Source organism: Neovison vison, chromosome 6 (assembly GCF_020171115.1).
Source record: "Neovison vison isolate M4711 chromosome 6, ASM_NN_V1, whole genome shotgun sequence".
NCBI lineage: Eukaryota > Metazoa > Chordata > Mammalia > Carnivora > Mustelidae > Neogale > Neogale vison.
Genome location: NC_058096.1, coordinates 170,748,984 through 170,767,414, shown reverse-complemented (window position 1 = coordinate 170,767,414; position 18,431 = coordinate 170,748,984). Strand labels below are relative to the sequence as shown.

Genomic DNA, 18,431 nt, shown 5'->3' with positions numbered 1-18,431 from the left:
TGAAGCTTAGCGAGTTATTGGGGCAAAGGTTGGGGACTAGGCTTCAGTGATCCAGCTCCAGGATGGCTGAATGCCTCTGAGGAACAATTTGAGGGTGGCCAGGGACTTGGATAGGACAAATGACAACTTCCTAGAACGGACTGTTCCAGCAGAGAGGAAAGGAAATAGCCTGGCCTCGTCCTGGGTAGTTCACAGGAACCAGGATAGGAAGTATTTGTAGTAGAACTAGTGCTCACAACATCAAGTCCCTTTTGAGCGGAAGAAGGAAAATGGGGGAAAAAACATGAAATGCAGCACACATGACAAGTCAGTTTTCGTAATGGTGGGAGTGAAGATGGAGAGAATGAATCAGCAGAGAGGGATAACTGTACAGCCCCAGGAACACTGGATTCAGACTTGGGTGTGAATGCTGTCTCTGTCACTAAGTTATCATGTGACTGTGAATACACTATTTTTCTCCTCCGAGTCTTGGTTTCCTCATCTCAAAAATGAAGACCTTTCTCCCTATATCATAAATTGTTATTAGGATTAAATGAGATGTTCTTGAAAGCAACTTGCACACAATTCCTAGAGCATTATGCCCAATAAATGTTAGTTTATCCCTTTATTTTGAGAGGGTCTTTTGGAAACCTCCAGTGTAGCATACTAATTTGAAATTTCAAGCTCTGGGAAAGAACAACCTCGTCAACAAGTATAGCGTAGAAAGGCCCTTTATTCACATGGAGAACTAGCCTAAGTGGATATGTAAGAAAATCTTTCAGGGGGTAGGGTGGGGAGGGGGAGATTAAGGGAAAGTAGGAATGAATATCAATATAAGTATAAGCACAGTCCACTTACAAGGGACTCTGAAGTCCCTGATGCTTTGTGAGATTTCTTTAGATCCATGAGAAGATAGGAAGATAATAAGTACTCTGTAACTTGGCCTGACTAGTTTTCTTGACTGAAATTCAGGAATACAGAATAGGTTTTGTGTTCAATTATAGTAGCTTTCCTCAGCCTTTTAAAATTTCTTTTCTGGTATAATTAATGCTCTGTCATTCACTGTCCTTTAATCCTTACTTTGTTGGTTATATCTGCCTTTTAAACTATTAATTGCCTCAAATACTTTTTGGAGGTATAGATATGAAGAGGTAAAATGATAACAGTTTCTTTAAAAACTAAAATTCCAAGGGTGGAACCCACCTAGAAAATCAGAGTGATGGGGAAGATAAGGAAAGTATAAAGATGTGTGGTACTAACTTGGTCTTTACCAGGAATCATATTGGGGAAATTCCTACTTCTGGACTTCTTTTGTAGCCCAATGACAAAGTAGGATATTATAAAATCCCAAAACCTATGAGTGAAAAAGTGCATTGGATTATTTTATGGATCCAATGGATCAGTTTATGGGTAAACTGAGTAAAGGAGAGACCGTGGTTTGCTTGAGGCTCTCTCACAATAATCTATTAGTTGAGTTAGAGTCCAACCCTATCCCAGGTCTCTTGACTCTCATTCTGGGGTTCTGTCTGCTGTAGTCCTCTTCTTTATGGTAGTAAATTTCTGATCTCAGACACATCTACAATACTAATTTGTGTGTTTTTTGTTTTGTTTTGTTTGGTTTGGTGTGGTTTGGTTTGGTTTCTGTTTTGTTTTTGTTTTTGTTTTCATTTTCCAGGGCCAAGTGCTTCCGGGGTAAAAAAGTCCTTGGAGATTATGACATCAAAGTGGAACAGGTAATTACCCTGAAGCCCATAGTTACATCTGCGTCATCATTATTCTCTCTTGACATCCCAAAGTGAATCATCTAATCTTCAGAGTGGAGTACAGTGTTTGTCAGTGGATTCCAGGCCCTCTCTCCCCTCTTCCCACCTGTTCCCTGGGGCTTTTCTCTTTTTGAGGTATGACCATGAAGGCTGCCTTTCAACGTTCTTGACTTCATTTCATGGTGCTGGTGTCTATAAAGTAGTGAATAATGTGGTTCTTAGGGCTCTCTGGTAGTGTGTTCTCAGGCTGAGGAAAACCTTAGGAGAATGTCTTCCTGGGACACTGGCCACACCTCCATATTGTTGATGGCATGATATTTCTGGGTTGGCACATGTCTGCCCTTCAGTTGTGCAGCCTCCCATACTGCCTACTTTGGGCGTGAAGCTACACTTCTGAGAGAATTAAAACACACACACACACACACACACACACACACACACACACACCTCTGTTTTTAATGTAATGAAGTCCTGAAAGCCCCCCTTCCCTTTTTTAAAATCTTCCTCTACCCTTTGCTTCATGATAGAGATTAAGTCCATTTGGGTGGAGAGGGGGCTGTCCAGTTTAAACAATGCATATGCTTTCTATGTAATTATAGAAGTTACTCATTATTCTTTACAGTGTGCTGTGATTTACAGAGTACTTTCCTACCCATTATTGTATTCAGTTCTTAGAACAGCTTGTTGGATAGTCAAGGTTGATTAAAAATTATTCCTATTTTATAGATGAAAGAAACTGTCCCCACACACCCCCCCAACCCTGGGAGGACAAGTGATTTGCCTAAAGTCCATGGAGCTAACTGGGGGCAGAGCAGAAGTAACACCCAGTTGCCTAAACTAAAATCTAGTGTTTTTATGTTGAAACTGACAGAGGGCATGCTGCTCCAGTTTGCATCTCCCAGTTTGCATTCCCACTCTATAGAAAGGCAGCACAGAGTTGTCAGAAGACCTGAGCTTTGCTCCTGTCTCTGCCGAGAATGAATTTGTTTTTGTCCAGAAAGTCACTTAACTGCTTCTTTTGTAAATGGGGAGAATTATCTCTGTCCTTCCTGCCCCACAGAGTTGCTATGAAAGTGAAATGAAATCAGATTGTGAAAATGCTTTGGGAAACTGAATAAATGTTTGGTGGGAGGGCTGCTACTATTCTGTGGAGAACTTGGCAAAGACAGGACTATGGGCTTATTTCCCTAAAGTTATTTTTATTTATTTTTAATTTTTTTTAAACAATTGAGTAAAAACACATAACATGAACCCTACCCTCTTAATCCCCTACTATTATTTTCCAGGCGGAATTTTCAGAGCTTAACCTGGTGGCCCATGCAGATGGGACCTATGCTGTGGATATGCAGGTCCTCCGGAATGGCACAAAAGTTGTCCGGTAAGGTCCTTTCTGTCCTCAGGGTCACTGTCACTGTCTTCAGAGTTATTTTCTGGTTTGCATAGGTGGTTTCAAAATCAAGTGTTAGAGTGGGATGGCAGTGCCATGTATATAGTATAGAAGTTAATGATGTATGCTATGTAGCAGTGGTAGAGGAAGGCAGAGAATACCAACTCCTGCTCTCAGGGATCTCTTAGTCCAATGGTAGACAAAGGACTCAGGACTCATTTAGAGGTAACTGGATTCCTATCAGAGGGGTTCTAGGATTCCAGCCCCACTTCCACCAGTGTTATTTTTGTGCTTTTATCTCTGCGTATATTTTCCCAGGAAAAGAGGATTCCGTTGCTTAAAAAGAAAGTTTGAAAACCTCTGATCTAGTTCAACCTCCTACTTTACATTCATTTGCTTAGATTCACTCAATGAGTTGGTCACAGAGCCTTGTGTTTCTATGTGAATTCTCTTAACTCCCAACCCTGTACTCTTCTATGTTCCTCAGTCCTGGGAATTCATAAGTCTGATGGGAAAGTCTAGGTTGGAAGGGACATAAGATAGAAGAAAATTTGCAGTTACAGGGCACATACATGCCAGGTGGTATGCTGGGTAACTTACAGATGTGGCCAAATTTAATAAAACAGTTCTGTGAGGGAGGTAATAAGAATTCCAGATGAGGGAAAATGGCTTCCACAGTGTCAGTTTTCCCACGGGCTCAGCATGGTGTCAGGTTTTCAGATACAGAATCTTGTGCCAGGAAGAATCTTTACTTCATCCTCTTCCCTACGTCAGCCTACAGCATCCTGACACTGAGGTCTCCGACATCCGGTAAGAACTGGCTCAGTGACAAGAAAGGCAAATCTCAGGTGTCTGGAACCTAACAATAGGAAACGCAAACTCATTCATTCTAGAGATGAGGAGGACAGAAAAATAGAAATCTGTCCAGTGGGGAGAGAGCTCAAGAGAGAATAATGGGCCCCTCCAACTCCAGGTAGAGTGAATCATAAGGATGCATGCACACAAGGATGTGGTGAGAGAAAGGTCCATCGCAGGGTGCCAGGAGGGATCTGGCAAAACTAAGGCAGGTCCTTCCAGGTATGCGTGTAGGAACTTAAGAGCTGGCCAGTGTAGGAAATCTAGGGTTCAGTTCCTATAACTGGCATTTAAGGTTTGATCTCAAGAATACAGCTGGAGTCAGTATCCCAGAACTGGGGCACAGGGAGATCAGAGCAGCTCCAGCACATGCCATAATGACTTGATGCTACATTCCTTGAGTTACTGAGAAGGGCTTCTTCCACCCCCACTTCAAAAGACTGATCTCTGAGCCTAGGTGGTACTGGAGCTGTAGATGGGGGTTGAATGTGTGCCTGGGCAGAGAACCAGGTGGGTCATTGCATATGGTGTGAAACTGGCAGGCTCCAGAGCCTTGAGGGAGAATGCTGCTACAGAACTGACTCTTTGGGAAGGTGGGGTTCCCTTGGAGTCAGGGCATGAAGATAGAGCAGCTGAGGAGCTTTGCTGGCTAGAGGGGAAACACAGGGAGCCTTCCCATGCATGGGAACATTCTGTACTCCCAGTGCTTCCTGTAGCCATTGCTCAACCTCAGTTCTTCAAAAAATATTTGCACCCCTCCCTAGTGTACACTTTGGAAGAATAACACTGGGAAGTTTGGCATGTGTTCTCAGCCAGCCAGGACCCTTGCTCTTCTGGGGGCCTGAAGAGGGCATTGCCTATTTTAAGGAGCAGCTTTAAGGAGTCAGAATAGGACACTGAGTTCAGGATCTCTGTGGCAGGGTGGTGAAGTCAGGCAAATATGTCTTCAAAGTCTACTGGGGCACTCTTGGAGCATAAACTCTGAAGCCACAAGGAGCTTCTCTTTTATTGCCCCATAGGGACCACGTAAATTCTTGTTCATTTAAGTTGTAAGGGTATGAAAGTGTTTCTTTCTCCCCTCCTGAGGGAATTTGTACCTTAGAAAAAGACAATGCTCAATCCAGAGGAATAAGGGAACTTCAGACATCTCCTTAAATCTCCTTTAAGTGGTGCCGTAATACCTCACTTCCTATTCCATAGAATATTAAAATGAGGGGCTTACATCAGGTGACCCTTAATATCCCTTCTCTGTCTAGAGCTTTGGAAATAGGAGACAAGATGATATATGACCTGAGGAGCTGTTTTATGGGAAACTTGCCTCTCCATTTTTACCAGGTCCTTCCGGCCAGACTTTGTGCTTATCCGGCAGCATGCATTCGGCATGGCAGAGAATGAGGACTTCCGCCACCTTGTCATTGGCATGCAGTACGCAGGCCTCCCCAGCATCAACTCACTGGAATCCATTTACAACTTCTGTGACAAGCCATGGGTGGTGAGTGAGGCTCCCTTCCCCCCAGGTAAAAAGGTGGGATCCAGGTCCTGTATCTCCCAGTCCCACAGGAGGGACCACTGGTAATCAAGTTGCACTAGGCACAACTGAGAGGATGTGAGAGAAGCTTCAGACGAGACATGGGGTAGGGTGGGCTCTCGCAATAAAACATTATCTTCAAGGGCTGGGCTGCCTTTGATGTAGAGTGGACCTTTGACCTCACAACAAAGTCACACAAAGATTCTCTAAAGAAGTCCTTATAGATCTGCAAGCTGTGGCCTCAAGCCATAGATGTAAGAATAAAAATACCTGATTCTTGCTTCTCAGTGGTCTATTGGAAAGGCCTGAGGCCAGTGGGGACCCAGCTCCTATAACAGCTCTCCAGGCAGCCCTCTTAGAAGGAAATACCTGCTCCCAATCACATCCTCTTCCTCTTGTTTTTCAAAAATCACTTCAGCTATCACACGGGCTTGCCAAGGGCCACTGTGAAGTTCTCAAACCCAAGCCTCTACACCACCCAGGGAGTTGGAGGGGAGGCTTTTTAACCAGATGGACCCATTACCTTTGCTCTTGGTCTCTTTCTCACACCTGAACTCACAGTTTTCCCATTCCCTTGGAAACCAGGGAGATCTGAGAGTATAAGAGAAAGACCAGTGAATGAGGAGTCAGGGGGAGCTGCTGTGGTTGAGGAGGGAGGGTTGAGGAGGGAGGGTTGGGTTCCTGATCACCACTCATGCAGATACCTCTGGCCTGAGGCACATAAGAATCCTAGAGTTTTGCAGAAACAAGCTAAAAGAGTTGTATGATTTAAATGAAGGCATTATTTGAGGCCTTTACCAAGTTTCTTTTCTAGGGACTTCCCTTTTCCCCCTAGTTTCACAACTTTCCCTACTGCACATAAGCCTTAGCCCTTTTCTTCCCTTTCCTTCCCCGCCCTTTCAATACCTGCTAGAATTTGTCTACCTCATAGCCACACAGGATGATTCTGCTATTGCTAATTTATTTCTTCTAAGTAAACTTTTCTGTGCCTGGTTTCTTTGTCAACTAGGGATGGATAATAGTAGTACCTGTCACCAGTTTGCCAGCCTGGTTGTTATAGTCCCCTAGTATTTAGGATCTCTTAAAGAAAATAGTCCCCTCCTTTATGTTCCAAAACTATGCCAGAAGCCAGGGTGGGAGGATCAGAGAGCCTATGCCTAGGGCTTTGCCCCTCCTGGGATCTGGGATCTGGTGAGGGTTCACATTCTCACCCATTCACAATCCAGCACATTGCCTTTGGCATCACATGAGAACAGCAAGGCTCCCTGGCCAGACACCAAGTTCTCCCTTCATTTTCATTAAGCAGCTGCCACACTAATGACATTTTATATATTGTTCTCTACTTGTTAATGGAAGTGAACCAATTTGGTGACCATGAAGGGAGGGTTCCTCTGAGATGATGACTTTTGTTCATATTCTTTCTTTATTGTGACTGCTTTTGATGTGAGGAGAGACCTCAGTTGGGTGGTTAAGGCTCTATCTACCTTGTGTCTCTGAGCACATCTGCTATTATATATTGGTCAGGGCAGGCTGTGCCCTGGGATTTTGGAAGCAGAAGTGGCCCTATCAATGAAGGTAACATTCCAGAGAAAGTAAGAATGCCACCATCCCATATTGCTGCAAATTTATCTAAAAATCCTATCACTCCATCTGGGTGTTTTAGAGACAGAGGCACAGGAGTTGAATTAAAGCATTTATTTCCAGGAGGGCCAAGGATAACATATTAAACTCAAGACTGATTCTGAAATCTCATTTCTTCCAAGAAGTCTTTCCTGATTCAATGAAGAAGTGGTGATAATGAACATTATCTTCCTATTCATTGCCAACACCACCCCCAGCTCCTAAATCCATTCTTTTGTCTATGCATAGAGGAAATAACCCTTATCAGATATTACATTTGTTTAATTGGTAACTGTGTACTTGTGACTTAATCTAAGTTTCCAAGGAGGCAGGGGTTAGATGCCAAGCCCAGTACTTTGAGCAGACAGGGACTGCTGGAGATAAAGTGGAGTAGGGTAGGGTGAGCTCCCAGGGACCTAACTAGTGTCTGGGAACTGGCTGCCATTTTAGTCTTGCTGTCCCAGGACTCTGGGATTTTGCCGTGGGCCTTCCTGGCATCGCTGTGGTGTCTGTGTAACTCTCCCACATGCTGGAAAGATAAGGCCCCACATGCCTTGGTGCCGTGCCAGGGCGTGGGTTGCAGCAGGACAGAGGTTGTTAGGCAGAGCTGGCATCAGCTTGCTGGTGATGCTGGAGAGCCTTGGGAGCTCAGGCAGATATCCAGAGGCAGAACAGGAATCCAAGGTGGCCAAGGTGGGCAGGCAGGACTTAAAGGTTAGATGGGGTGATGGAGAGAATCAGAGAAGGCAAGAAAGGTCTGAGGGGTTTGTCTTGACAGTCAGAGCAAGTTGAAAAACTAAAGAATGGCAAGGACAGCAAGGTACAGTGAAACATGCAATGGGGCAAGACGTGACCTACCTGGTTGCTGTCCTAGTGCAGTCCCAATTCCAGGCATGATCTGGTAACCTATGCTGTCCTTTGCTATTCTAGCCTCTGTATCCTCATATGTAAAATGAGATGTCTGGTCTAGAGACTCTCTACAGTCTCTCAATAATAAAATCTTCAGGGTTCAAGAGTCCCTGAATCATACTTTTCTGTTTTAGAGGAGGCTCTCAAGATCTATAGTCACCAGCCATGTCACAAATGGAAGTGACTCAGAAATTCCAACATTTTCCAGAATTTCAAAAGTAATGAAATTCTGTCCCTGACAACAAAAGGATCACAATATATGATCACTTAAACTGCAGTTTGATAATGGAGTTTGGGAGGAAATATAATAAAATGATATTCCTTTTTGGTGAAAATTTTGAGGAACTGATCAAACTTACTCCTTTCATTTTATTTATGAAGAAAATGAGGCCTGGAGAGGAGAAATCATTTGCTCAAGGACACCTAGCGAGTTCAAGGCAGAACAAGAACCCAAAGACTCTAACCCAGTTTTCTAACAACGCAGTTCTCCCCCCACACTCCCCTGTCCCCACTGGCTCTTGTACCAACATCCCTTATTGAGAATAGGAGCTAGGCTTTTGAAAAATGTTCTAGCTTTCCTTTCTCTGATAAATAGAAGGCAAGTTTGATCTGGCAACTTTTCCTTCTAGCAGTTCCAGATTATCAGTGGTTTCAAATGTAAACTAACCTAAGTAGCACTACAGGGAAGATGCTGGATTACCCCAGCTGCCAGTGCACTGGAGGTGTGTGGGTGGGTGTGTGTTTGAATGGATTGAGCAGAAAAGTCCTATGTGTTTCCTACAGGAAGAGCATGGTCTCTGTAGAGTCTGAAAGGCAGCAGGAAGAGTTATAGGTTGGAAATAAAGGGGCCTGGTTATGATCCCACCTCAACTATTATGTGACGTTGGGCAAGTGATCTCTCTGGGCTTCAGTTTCTTCACTTATAAAATGTGGGGGCAGGGAACTCCAGGGGGTGCTAGATGTTTGCCTGAGGCTTTTCAACCCTCAGACTGTAAGTATGTGTATCTCACCTCTTCATAGAGTTGTTCTGGATTCTCCTAGGTAAAGGAACCAGAATTCAGTTCTTAGATGAGTAGTAAGTCCTAGAGAGTCTAGGTCTGTCTATCCTGCATACCATGAGCATCAATATCTTCCTAAAGAACAGCTTTATTCATGACCCCTGCTCCAATTCTTATGACTCCATACTGTCTGCAGAAAACAGCTACCATTCCTTTCTTAGAATTAGAACTTTCAAGACTTGTCCCCATGTTACCTATCTAGCTTTATCAATTGTCATCTCTAGAGATGCATGTATTTAAAGTTAGAGATCTAAATTTCAATCCCAGCTTCACCTCTTTGTAGTTCTGTGACTTCAGGCAACTATTCTACCATCTCTGAGCCTCATATGTAAAATAAAGATGACAAAATACCTAGTTCATCAATTTGATATGGGGAATGAATGAAATACTGTAAAATTGTATAGATAATGAATGAATGTTAGTGCATTCTCCCTTCCTTCCCCAACTAATGCATATGTTCTTTTTTTTTTTTGGCTGCTTTATTTTTTTTATTTAATTTTATTAAATTTTTAAAATAATGATTAAAAATTAATTTGTTTTTTAAAATTTAATTTAATTTTATTTTCAGTATTTTCAAAATTCATTGTTTATGTACCACACCCAGTGCATATGTTCTTTAAAAATAAGAATTGTACACCTTTTATATTCTCAGTGTTTTGTTCATAGTCCCCAACAGAGCAAATGCTCAGTAAATATTTGTTTGATAGATTGATGTTTGTCTAAAGCAGTGTCTAGATGAGCTGAATCATTTGCTTCTCTTTTGCAGTTTGCCCAGCTGGTGGCCATCTACAAGACATTGGGAGGAGAAAAGTTCCCACTCATTGAGCAGACATACTACCCCAACCATAAAGAGATGGTAGGTGATTGAGTGGCGACTTTAGTTACTCTGCTGTTTACATTCTGAGCCACATGGGGATTATGGGACCCTAAAGAGGGCCTCAGCATTTCAACCCCAGACACTCTGTTGGGATTAAACTATGGGGCTAGAGCAGCTGAATTTTAATTGATAACCCCTTGTTTCCAAAGTCTGGAGACCAAATAGCTAAGAGTAGAAATATGGGCATTTTATCAAGTTGAGAAACTAATAAATCTGTGTATCAACAATCAGAAGATCCTCCTGTTTTGGGTTCTAGCCCTGGCCCTGCCACATATCACTGGACTAGTTAGATTCCCTGTGTGTGAGTTTCTCAATAGGAAAGTTCAATGGCATAATTATTCCTGACCAGGATATCTAATATGGTACTTATAAAAAGTAAGTGAGATTAGGTGATAGCCTTCTGGAAAAGTGTGAAGCACAACTCAGATGTAAGATGTTGTTCCTATAATTATTCACCAGCCCCTTCCATTCCTCTGGCTTCCTCAAGATTGCGATAAGACGGGGTTAACACTATGCCTTCTCTGAGGCCATGCTAGGATGTCAGAAGGAACAGAGAGATGGCATGGTTGGTGGTGAGGAGGCTACAACTAATGTTTTTTCTTTATGACCACCTCTAGCTCAACTCCCTTCCTCCTCTCTGTCCCTACATTCTCTGCCCCAGGCCTGCATGGTCAGTTGGTGATCCTGCTTAACCCACTAATGGAGACTTTCTGCCATAGCATTCCAGTGTCGTACTGTGGGACAGAGAGCCCTGCTCCAAAAAGGATCTCCATTGGAACCATTTCTGTGAATCAAGAACCTTCATTTGGCATATTGGTCATGACCCTGCTTATTAGCAAACCACACACAAAAGATGAATAGTAAACTTGAGCCTTGAAAAGAACTACCTTATTCTTTTGCCAGGGAGAGGCTCTGGAACTTTAAGCCTTCATCCTTCATAAATCCTTGAGATAAACATAAGAGCTTTCTCTTTCAGGGCAAGCCAGGAAGCCTTGCAGAATCTAAGGAACCCTAAGGGGTCTGTGCTTAGAGTTCTTAGGGACTCTAATACACAGTGGTGGAGGGGAGTGAACTTTAGGGCAGACAGGGAGCAAAGCTGCCATAAAGTCTAGCAGGGCTGACCAGTGAGAACAGTTGTAACAGTTGCAAAATATGTTCCCCACCTACCATCTTTCTCCCCCAAGTGTCTTTGTGTTATTTCTCTCATGTCCTCTGTCCTAAAATTGGCCCTTGAGAAAGGACCTCCTAAGATCTCTCTGAGGTGTCAAAATTTAAAGGGGAATTTCATCTCTACAAGAGAAAGGCTTTTTTGGCTTAAAAAAAACTTCTGAATTAGGAATAAAGACCTTAGTAATCTAGTAGAGAAGACTTTCTTTAAGAAATTGAGGAGAAGCTTTATGGACATCAGTTGAGGACATTAAAGATAGTTGACCTAGAGAGACATTACCTAAGTCTATTCTTGTCCAAAGAGTTATGTTAACTGGACCAGATTCTCTGCTAGGAATGGTATAGAGGAGATTATAGCATGTAGAATGAGGTTAAGCCATTGCAGGTCTCACAGTGAGTTACTGTATTCCCCCAAGTGTCTCCCCAAACAGAAAAAAGTATATGAGAGGATTAGGATGTGTAGGGACATGAGTAAAGGACATAACAGCCATAGTGAGTTATTCATTTCATTCCTCCAAATCAGCTTGTTTCTGATTCTGTCAGTCCACCTTCTGGTATTGTACATCGCAGTGCTACATTATCTCATATGTATAATAATCACCATTTCTCCCCTATCAGATCAGTTAGGGGAATAATTCTGGCTTTCTCCTAGGGAGAAAAGGGAACAGTTCTGGCTTTCAAAAACAAACTAAGCCAAAATCAAAACTTTCAGTAACAGGTTTCTGTTACTAGCTAGCCTAAAAGGGTTTGGGACACAGGGGAGATGGGCTGAAGGCTGGCTAGAAAAGTGATGTTATTTTCTGTGGCCCTTGACAGGTGCTGGGCTGTCATTTGGACCCAAGCTGTAACATGCCCCATCCCTATCCTAACACTAGCCAGACCATCCACTTGGTACTTTCCATTGGCTGGCAGTGATGAGGCGGATGGTGATAGCCAGAGCTCCACAGGGAAGGAGAAATGGCTTGGGCTTCAGGATGCTTGAAGGAGTGTGATGGTCACTGGCCCCTATTAGGGCTGTATGATGTCAACAAACTCCTTCCTGAGGGGCAGGCGGCCCTGGTACCAGCTGCAGGTGCCATCACCATGCTTCATGCAGACATAATGCTGGGCCTGGTACCCATAGAGCTTCCGTTCCAACAGCCAGTCTGTCCAGAGGCACTCGTTGGGAGCTGAGATGGTACAGGGCACTGTATAGCAGGTGGTAATCTAGAGTCATAGCCACACAACATCAACATGAGTATGGTGTCCTTTTTCCATTATTGCCTTTCAGACTCCTACATATCATTACAACCCAGCTCAAATGCCCCTGACTCCTGAAGCCTTTCCTAGTCCCTAAACTTCCTTCTGAGTTCCCTTTTCCCATCTCCTAATATACAGTATTGCCTCTCAAATGATATCTCTTGAGTCAGACAGGCCTGAGGTCATTGGTCCATCACTGACCTTGAGCAGATCACTTCTTACAGCATTGATCTCTTCACCTTAAAATGGAAATCTTAACTGTTCATAAATTTGTTATAAAGACTAAATTAAATATTTTAAGGAAATACTTCATTACAGGGCCTGGCAAAAAGTAGACTCTCTCTAAACAGTAGCTATGTTATCTCGTTCTTTATATGATAGCCACCTTCCCAGCCAAAAATGTAAGTACTTTGAGATCATGAACTATGGGCCGTGTTGCTTTTCCATCCCCAACTTAATACAGTGCCTGATCCATGGCAGATTTCAAATATAGTACAATAAGTGAATAAATGCATGCACAAAGGAAGGAATACGGCTGCAAGTCTCAAGACCCTTCCCTCAGCCCCAAAAGACCTTGCAAATGGATATTCCCTTACTTGGCAGCCACAGTTCAGATGGTAGTGGTGATTCAGACTTTCTCTCTGCAAAAGGGACAGGTTCTCCCAAGGTTCGATGTAGTTGCACAGATGGATGAAGACTTTTCCATCACTGAGGACCTGACCTTCAGGGGTAATGGAGGAAAACCTAGCATGAGGAATTTGCTCATGGAGCTCCAGGAGCCCAGGTCCGCAAAGAGACCAGAACTACAATTTCTTCAATGGCTTCTTGGTGGCAGTGGTGACATGGGGCTCAATGAAAGAACCAGAAAAACCTTTATAATTTTTATATCAAAGATATTAACAGATTATGTTTGTATGAGAGAGTTGTGGGATGAAGGTCTTTTCCTTCAGTGGTGTAGAGAGAAAAACATGGACTTTAAAGTCAGACTGTTGACGCAACTGCCTTCTTTTCTCTCATTTACAGCCATGTGACCTTATGAAGGTCACATAACTTCTCAGCTCAAAGTACGAAAGTAGTAAGTTGTTGTCAGGATTAAATGAGAGAATGTCTGTAAAGTTCCCAGCACAGCTTGGGCCCACAGAAGGTTCCATAAATAAAGGTCCCTTACTTTTTCCAACCCTTCCCAGTATCTACATAGCCTGGTGTCCTGCCCCATTGATACCTATCTTGGTGAGTCTCTCCTCTTCCCCATAGGAAAGTGTCCCCTCTTTACTTATCAAAGTCTTTCCTAGCTTCCAAAGGCCCTTTTCAGTACCACAGTGTCCTCAGAGCCATCTCTGACCCCCTAGCCCACACTTCTCTTAGAACCTTAGTCACTCAATTATTCACTGAGCAACTACTACGACTTGGTACCCAGAAATCCAGAAATAAATATGACAGAATCTCTCCCCCCAAGGAGCTTAATAACCAGTAGGGCAGATAGGTAAATAGGCAAAAATTATACTGTTGTGTGATAATTATAAGATGCATAAGAATGAACAAAGCACAATTATCTCCATCTGTGGAAGGGGTGTGGGGCAAGGAAGGTGTCTCAGAGGAGCTGATGCTTGTATTGGTCTTTGAAAGGGTGGATAGGAGTTCCCCTGTGAGACATTTGTGAGACAAATGAAGGAAAGGACTTCTGGACATAGGGACTACCCTGTGCAGGGTGGAGGGGCACAGCCCAGCAGAACACTTTCTGCAACTGCAAGTAGTTTAGTTCAGCTCTGGGGGATATGAAGAGTTGGGAGCTGTTACCCACACTTGGCTGAAGATAAAGCTGGCGAGGTCAGCAGTGTTCTGGTTACAGGGGCTTTCAACATTAGACAAAAGAGTTTGTGTCTTCTCCTAAAGAGCATGGGCACCACTGATGACTTCTCAGTAGACTTGTGGTTTTTTCGTTTATCCCCACCCACAGTTAGACTTGATGTTTTTGAGGGCAAAGAACATATCTCCTCCTCCCCTGATGCACCACAGAGGGCTAGGCACACAGAGCGAATGAGGTAGCCTTGTCTGCTAATCCTGGGACATGAAGGGCTCAGTAACATGCTCTGCCTCTGTCTCTCCCAACCATAGGCTCCCAGATCAACATAATTCTACATCCTTAGGTCTGGCAAGCCCCTACCAGTGTGACTTCTAATAGCTATGATTTCTCAAGAGCCACGCCTGGACTGTGAGCTCTTTGAGGACTGTGACTTGTCACTGAGTCTCCACCCTCCTGCCCAAAGCCTGGCAGTGAGTAGGTGGTCTTTATTGCTGAATGGATGGACAGATAGTGGAAATTCCTTCTGTTATCCCCACCTGCTCTGTTGTTGTTGTTGTTTTTCCTTGCCTTCTTTGCAAATATTTTTCTTCTTTTAGGGGCAATTTAGGTCCCACTTACAGAGTGAAGCTTCCCTAATTGTTTATAATCACACACTTAACCCTTTTCCCTGAACTTCAAAATAATTTAATATTGCGTTCATTCACTTATGTAGTCATAATCTTGTGTGGTTTCTTAACTGTCCTGTCCCAACCAATGGAGTATGAAGGTCTGCCTGGGCCCAAGTTCATAGAGACTTGTTAAACTTGTTAGACTGAAGGCTTCTGTTAGGGCCTGTGCTTTACTGTACCCCCAGTATATGACCCGTGATGTGATTTAGCAGAGTCTCATTATGAGCCAATATCATGACCTAATGTAGCTATCTAAAATTAATGCCACTGTGACTATAATATGTGTGTTAGGGGGCAAGGTTGACATGCACAATCCTCATTTACTCTGTGAATCAAGACATCATCTGTAGTGCAGTGTCCAGTTTAGGGACCTGTGCTAGGGGAGAGACAGGCTCTATCCCATTTGATAAGGTGGCCAGGCTAGGAAGGGGTCTGGGAACTGTGGGCAGCAGACCTAGAGCTAGAGTGCCTATGTTTATGGTCCTTGGGCCTCTGAAGGATCATCATGGGCAGAGGGCAGAACTGAACCCACAAGGGGCAGTTTCAGAGGAGTGGATTTTTGGTTCAAGATATCAAACTTACATCAATTAAAACTGTTTAAAAATGGGACCAGCTGCCTGAGCCTGGAAGAGCAGCCTGTCCTTAAAGTAGTGAAGCAGTGGCCAAGATCACTGTAACGAAGACTCTAGCATTGAAAGGAAGGTTACCACAGCTCCTCCCAACTCAGAGGCTGGCTCTTAGGAACACAGCTCTGTTTTCTGCCCAAGAAAATGCCACCTAGCTCAGCTTGCTGCCCAAGGACAGCCCTGGCTCCTTCTTGACTGCTTTCCTTAGGACAGAGACTATTAGGGTTGCTTGTTGGTCTTCAACTTACCAGTCAAAAGATACTGCTTCTGACTATTAGCTTCTAGTTTCACACCACAGAGGGAGGAATCAAAAGGTGTATAGATATACTGAACATCCTTGAGTTTCTCAAACCCTTTAAACATCTGAAAGGCAATTACAAAAGAAAAAGCAGTGTGTTGGGTCAATGAGTATACTTTATATCTTAACAGGAAAAACTCATTTCTCAATCTAAAAGAAATTAAGCAAAAGTCTAGTAGGATTTGGTACACACAGATGGCCCAACTTGGTCATTTCTATCTTTAGAAAAATCTAAACCTTCGTTTACTTGGGTGAGAATACCTCTAGTAGCCCCACGCACAGGCAGCTGTAGGAACGGATGGACACTAAGGCCTGTGGGCCCTGCTCGCAAACGTCAGCCACTTCCACTTCAGCGTCAATACCCCACGATCAATGCCAGGTTACCTGCCTACCAGCCCCCCTCCCAGTACACAGACCCCACTCCTCCCAACAGCCCAAGGAATTCGATGCCCTGTCCTGTTCCCCATGTACCTTTATCTGTTTGATTTCATACCGGATCAGTTTTTGAGTGTCAGCAGGGTCTGTGCTAGCAGGAACTATCTTCTCACTGGAGATTTTGGCCCGAATGGCTGCATAAGAAGAGAAAAGAGGGGACCTTCAGCAACCTGTGGGAGGAGTTCATCTGGGATCTGGATGACCTGGACCCCTGGAGAATTTTATAAGGGAATTCTGGGTTTAGGTCTTGCTGGATTGTGAGGGGAAACGTGTGTAAAAGTGGGGACCTGGAAACTCATCCTCCACAATTGCTTGAAGTTTCAAACTCCTCGGGTGTACTGGATCCTATAATCTCTATACTTTACCTGCTCATTTTGAGAGTCTAATTCTCCATAGCTAGACTGCAGTGGGTTGGAGGTGGGCATCAGGGTAGAGGAAGGAGGGAGGAACCCCTTGAGGACAGTCAGTTTGCAGTCATCTACCTGTATAGCCTGAGGCCTCAAGAAAGCCTACCCAAAGCTGATATTGGTAAATGGTTATTGAGTTAATACATATATTCTGACCCTATACAGAGGTAGTTTGTCTCTTGCCATTTGGATGTTAATCAAAAACTGGTTATAAAATTCTTTCTATGTGCTTGGCCCAACAGTAGGTACTAGGTCCATAAACATAATTAAGATAAGGTCCCCCGTCCTGCAGAACTCTTGGTCTAGTAGAGAATACACTTACAAAGAATAACAGCACAGTGTGCTGGGAGTACAAAAATTTTTGTTAGAGATACCATGGAAGCACCAAGAAGTCAGGAAGTCTTCAAAGAAGAAAAGATACCTGAATAAGACCTTGAAGGATGAATAGGAGTCTGCCAGGAATTTAAGGGGAAGGGGAAGGTGCATTTCAGGCCGAGGAAAGATCAAGAACAAAAGGTTTTTGGTGGGGAGGGCAGTGCATGGAGTAAACATCAGTTATAGGCTTGGACACAGTGGGATGTTTATAATGAAAGCCCAGTCCTCTGGCTCCTGTCTCCCCCTCCCTGCATCCAGGAGTTCAGAATATCCAGCCCCTGGATAGCTCCCTGTGACTTGTTGTTTAAGTCCGTAATTGCAGTAGGCAGAGGTAAGGGGTCGCTATGGGGGTCCCTTTCATTTCCTAGCAAGTCAGCCAGGCTTTGCGCTTGCAAGGTTGCTATGGCACCAGCCCTGCCGGACCCATCAGCCCCAGTGGGAGGTAACTGGTGCAGCATTGATCTCCCTTTCCCTCCAGACTCCAGGTCTACAGCTCACCTCAGCCCCATAGCAAACCCACACAACCACCCCCTTCTGTGGTCCTCTCCAGCCTCTGGACTCACCAAGCGCCGAGTGGCAGACGTGCTGCTGGGGGTGTGCAGGGGCACAGCTGCATGCCTCAACCATACCCGGTGGCCGCAGCAGTGCTAGCAGCCGCAGCAACAGCGCCCAGCTTGGCGCGGTCCGGGGGCTCCAGGGCATGACACTGCAAAGCCCTGACTGTGCCTGTGGGGACTGTCGGACCAAACCGGCCCTCCAGGGCTCATCCAGAACGTGTCGTGCCCCTCGCCCCAGGCTTTTTGAGGTGGACCTAGGGCCAATCCCGCCCAGATGGGCTCCTCCCTCCTTTGGCTATAGGCCACCCACGGCTGCAGGACCCGAAGCCCTCCTGACTGGCAGGCTCAGTAAAAGGAAGAGGAAAGCCAGGAGAGAGGCCCCTAGTCTGTTTCCCTGCCTAAGCAATCGAGCCTTATAGAAGCAGAGGGAAAACACTGGGAAAGAGGATGGTGTCAAGGCAGAAAGACAAGTGCAACAAAGATAAAGGCATGAGGGCAGAAAGATCGATAGGCGGTGATTCACACTGAAAGAACAAGAGTGAGGAGAGGCACAAACAGAAAGTGAGACAGGCAGAGTCAGAGAGAGGCAGACAGAATTACAACAGGCAAAAGAGACAGTGACAGAGAGGACGGACCCCTTGCTGAGCTCCACACTGGGAATGAGACAAGCTACTCAGGGCTTCTTTCAGCTGCAGGAAGTGTTTTCAATGCCCTATTTATGAGGCTCCAAAGCAACAGCAAACAGTAATGGAATAGGACGGAGAAAGTTGGAGTGTGTGTGTGTCTTGGCGCTGTCAGCTGGGGGGTGGGGAGAGATGTCAGAGAAAGCAGCCTGTGCTTTAGAAACTCTTTCCCATATCCAGAGCCTCAGACTCTGCA

The 18,431-nt window shown here is 44.5% G+C and overlaps 2 protein-coding genes across 2 annotated transcripts in view; one reads left to right on the top strand and one right to left on the bottom strand.

Annotated features, from left to right (window-relative positions):
- SYN2 (synapsin II) overlaps positions 1-18,431 on the top strand; it is a 208,255-nt gene that overhangs the window by 156,742 nt on the left and 33,082 nt on the right. The window contains exons 2-5 of the mRNA XM_044252978.1: positions 1,655-1,712; positions 3,029-3,120; positions 5,320-5,476; positions 9,866-9,955. Coding sequence (XP_044108913.1) covers positions 1,655-1,712; positions 3,029-3,120; positions 5,320-5,476; positions 9,866-9,955 — 397 coding nt within the window. The remainder of the gene's footprint in view (positions 1-1,654; positions 1,713-3,028; positions 3,121-5,319; positions 5,477-9,865; positions 9,956-18,431) is intronic.
- Positions 12,152-17,697, bottom strand: TIMP4 (TIMP metallopeptidase inhibitor 4). The gene is made up of 5 exons (XM_044252979.1): positions 17,559-17,697; positions 16,250-16,347; positions 15,729-15,843; positions 12,979-13,103; positions 12,152-12,349 (listed from the first exon to the last, which is right to left on the bottom strand). Exons 1-5 carry the CDS (start codon positions 17,695-17,697, stop codon positions 12,152-12,154), a joined length of 675 nt encoding a protein of 224 aa, XP_044108914.1.

Excerpts from the sequence above, each read along its gene's own strand:
- TIMP4 (XM_044252979.1), bottom strand. The coding sequence starts at position 17,697 with ATGCCCTGGAGCCCCCGGACCGCGCCAAGCTGGGCGCTGTTGCTGCGG. Across the intron at positions 16,348-17,558 it reads CGTCTGCCACTCGGCGCTTG|CCATTCGGGCCAAAATCTCC; the intron begins GTGAGTCCAGAG and ends CTTCTTATGCAG. Across the intron at positions 12,350-12,978 it reads ATCTGAACTGTGGCTGCCAA|ATTACCACCTGCTATACAGT; the intron begins GTAAGGGAATAT and ends CTATGACTCTAG.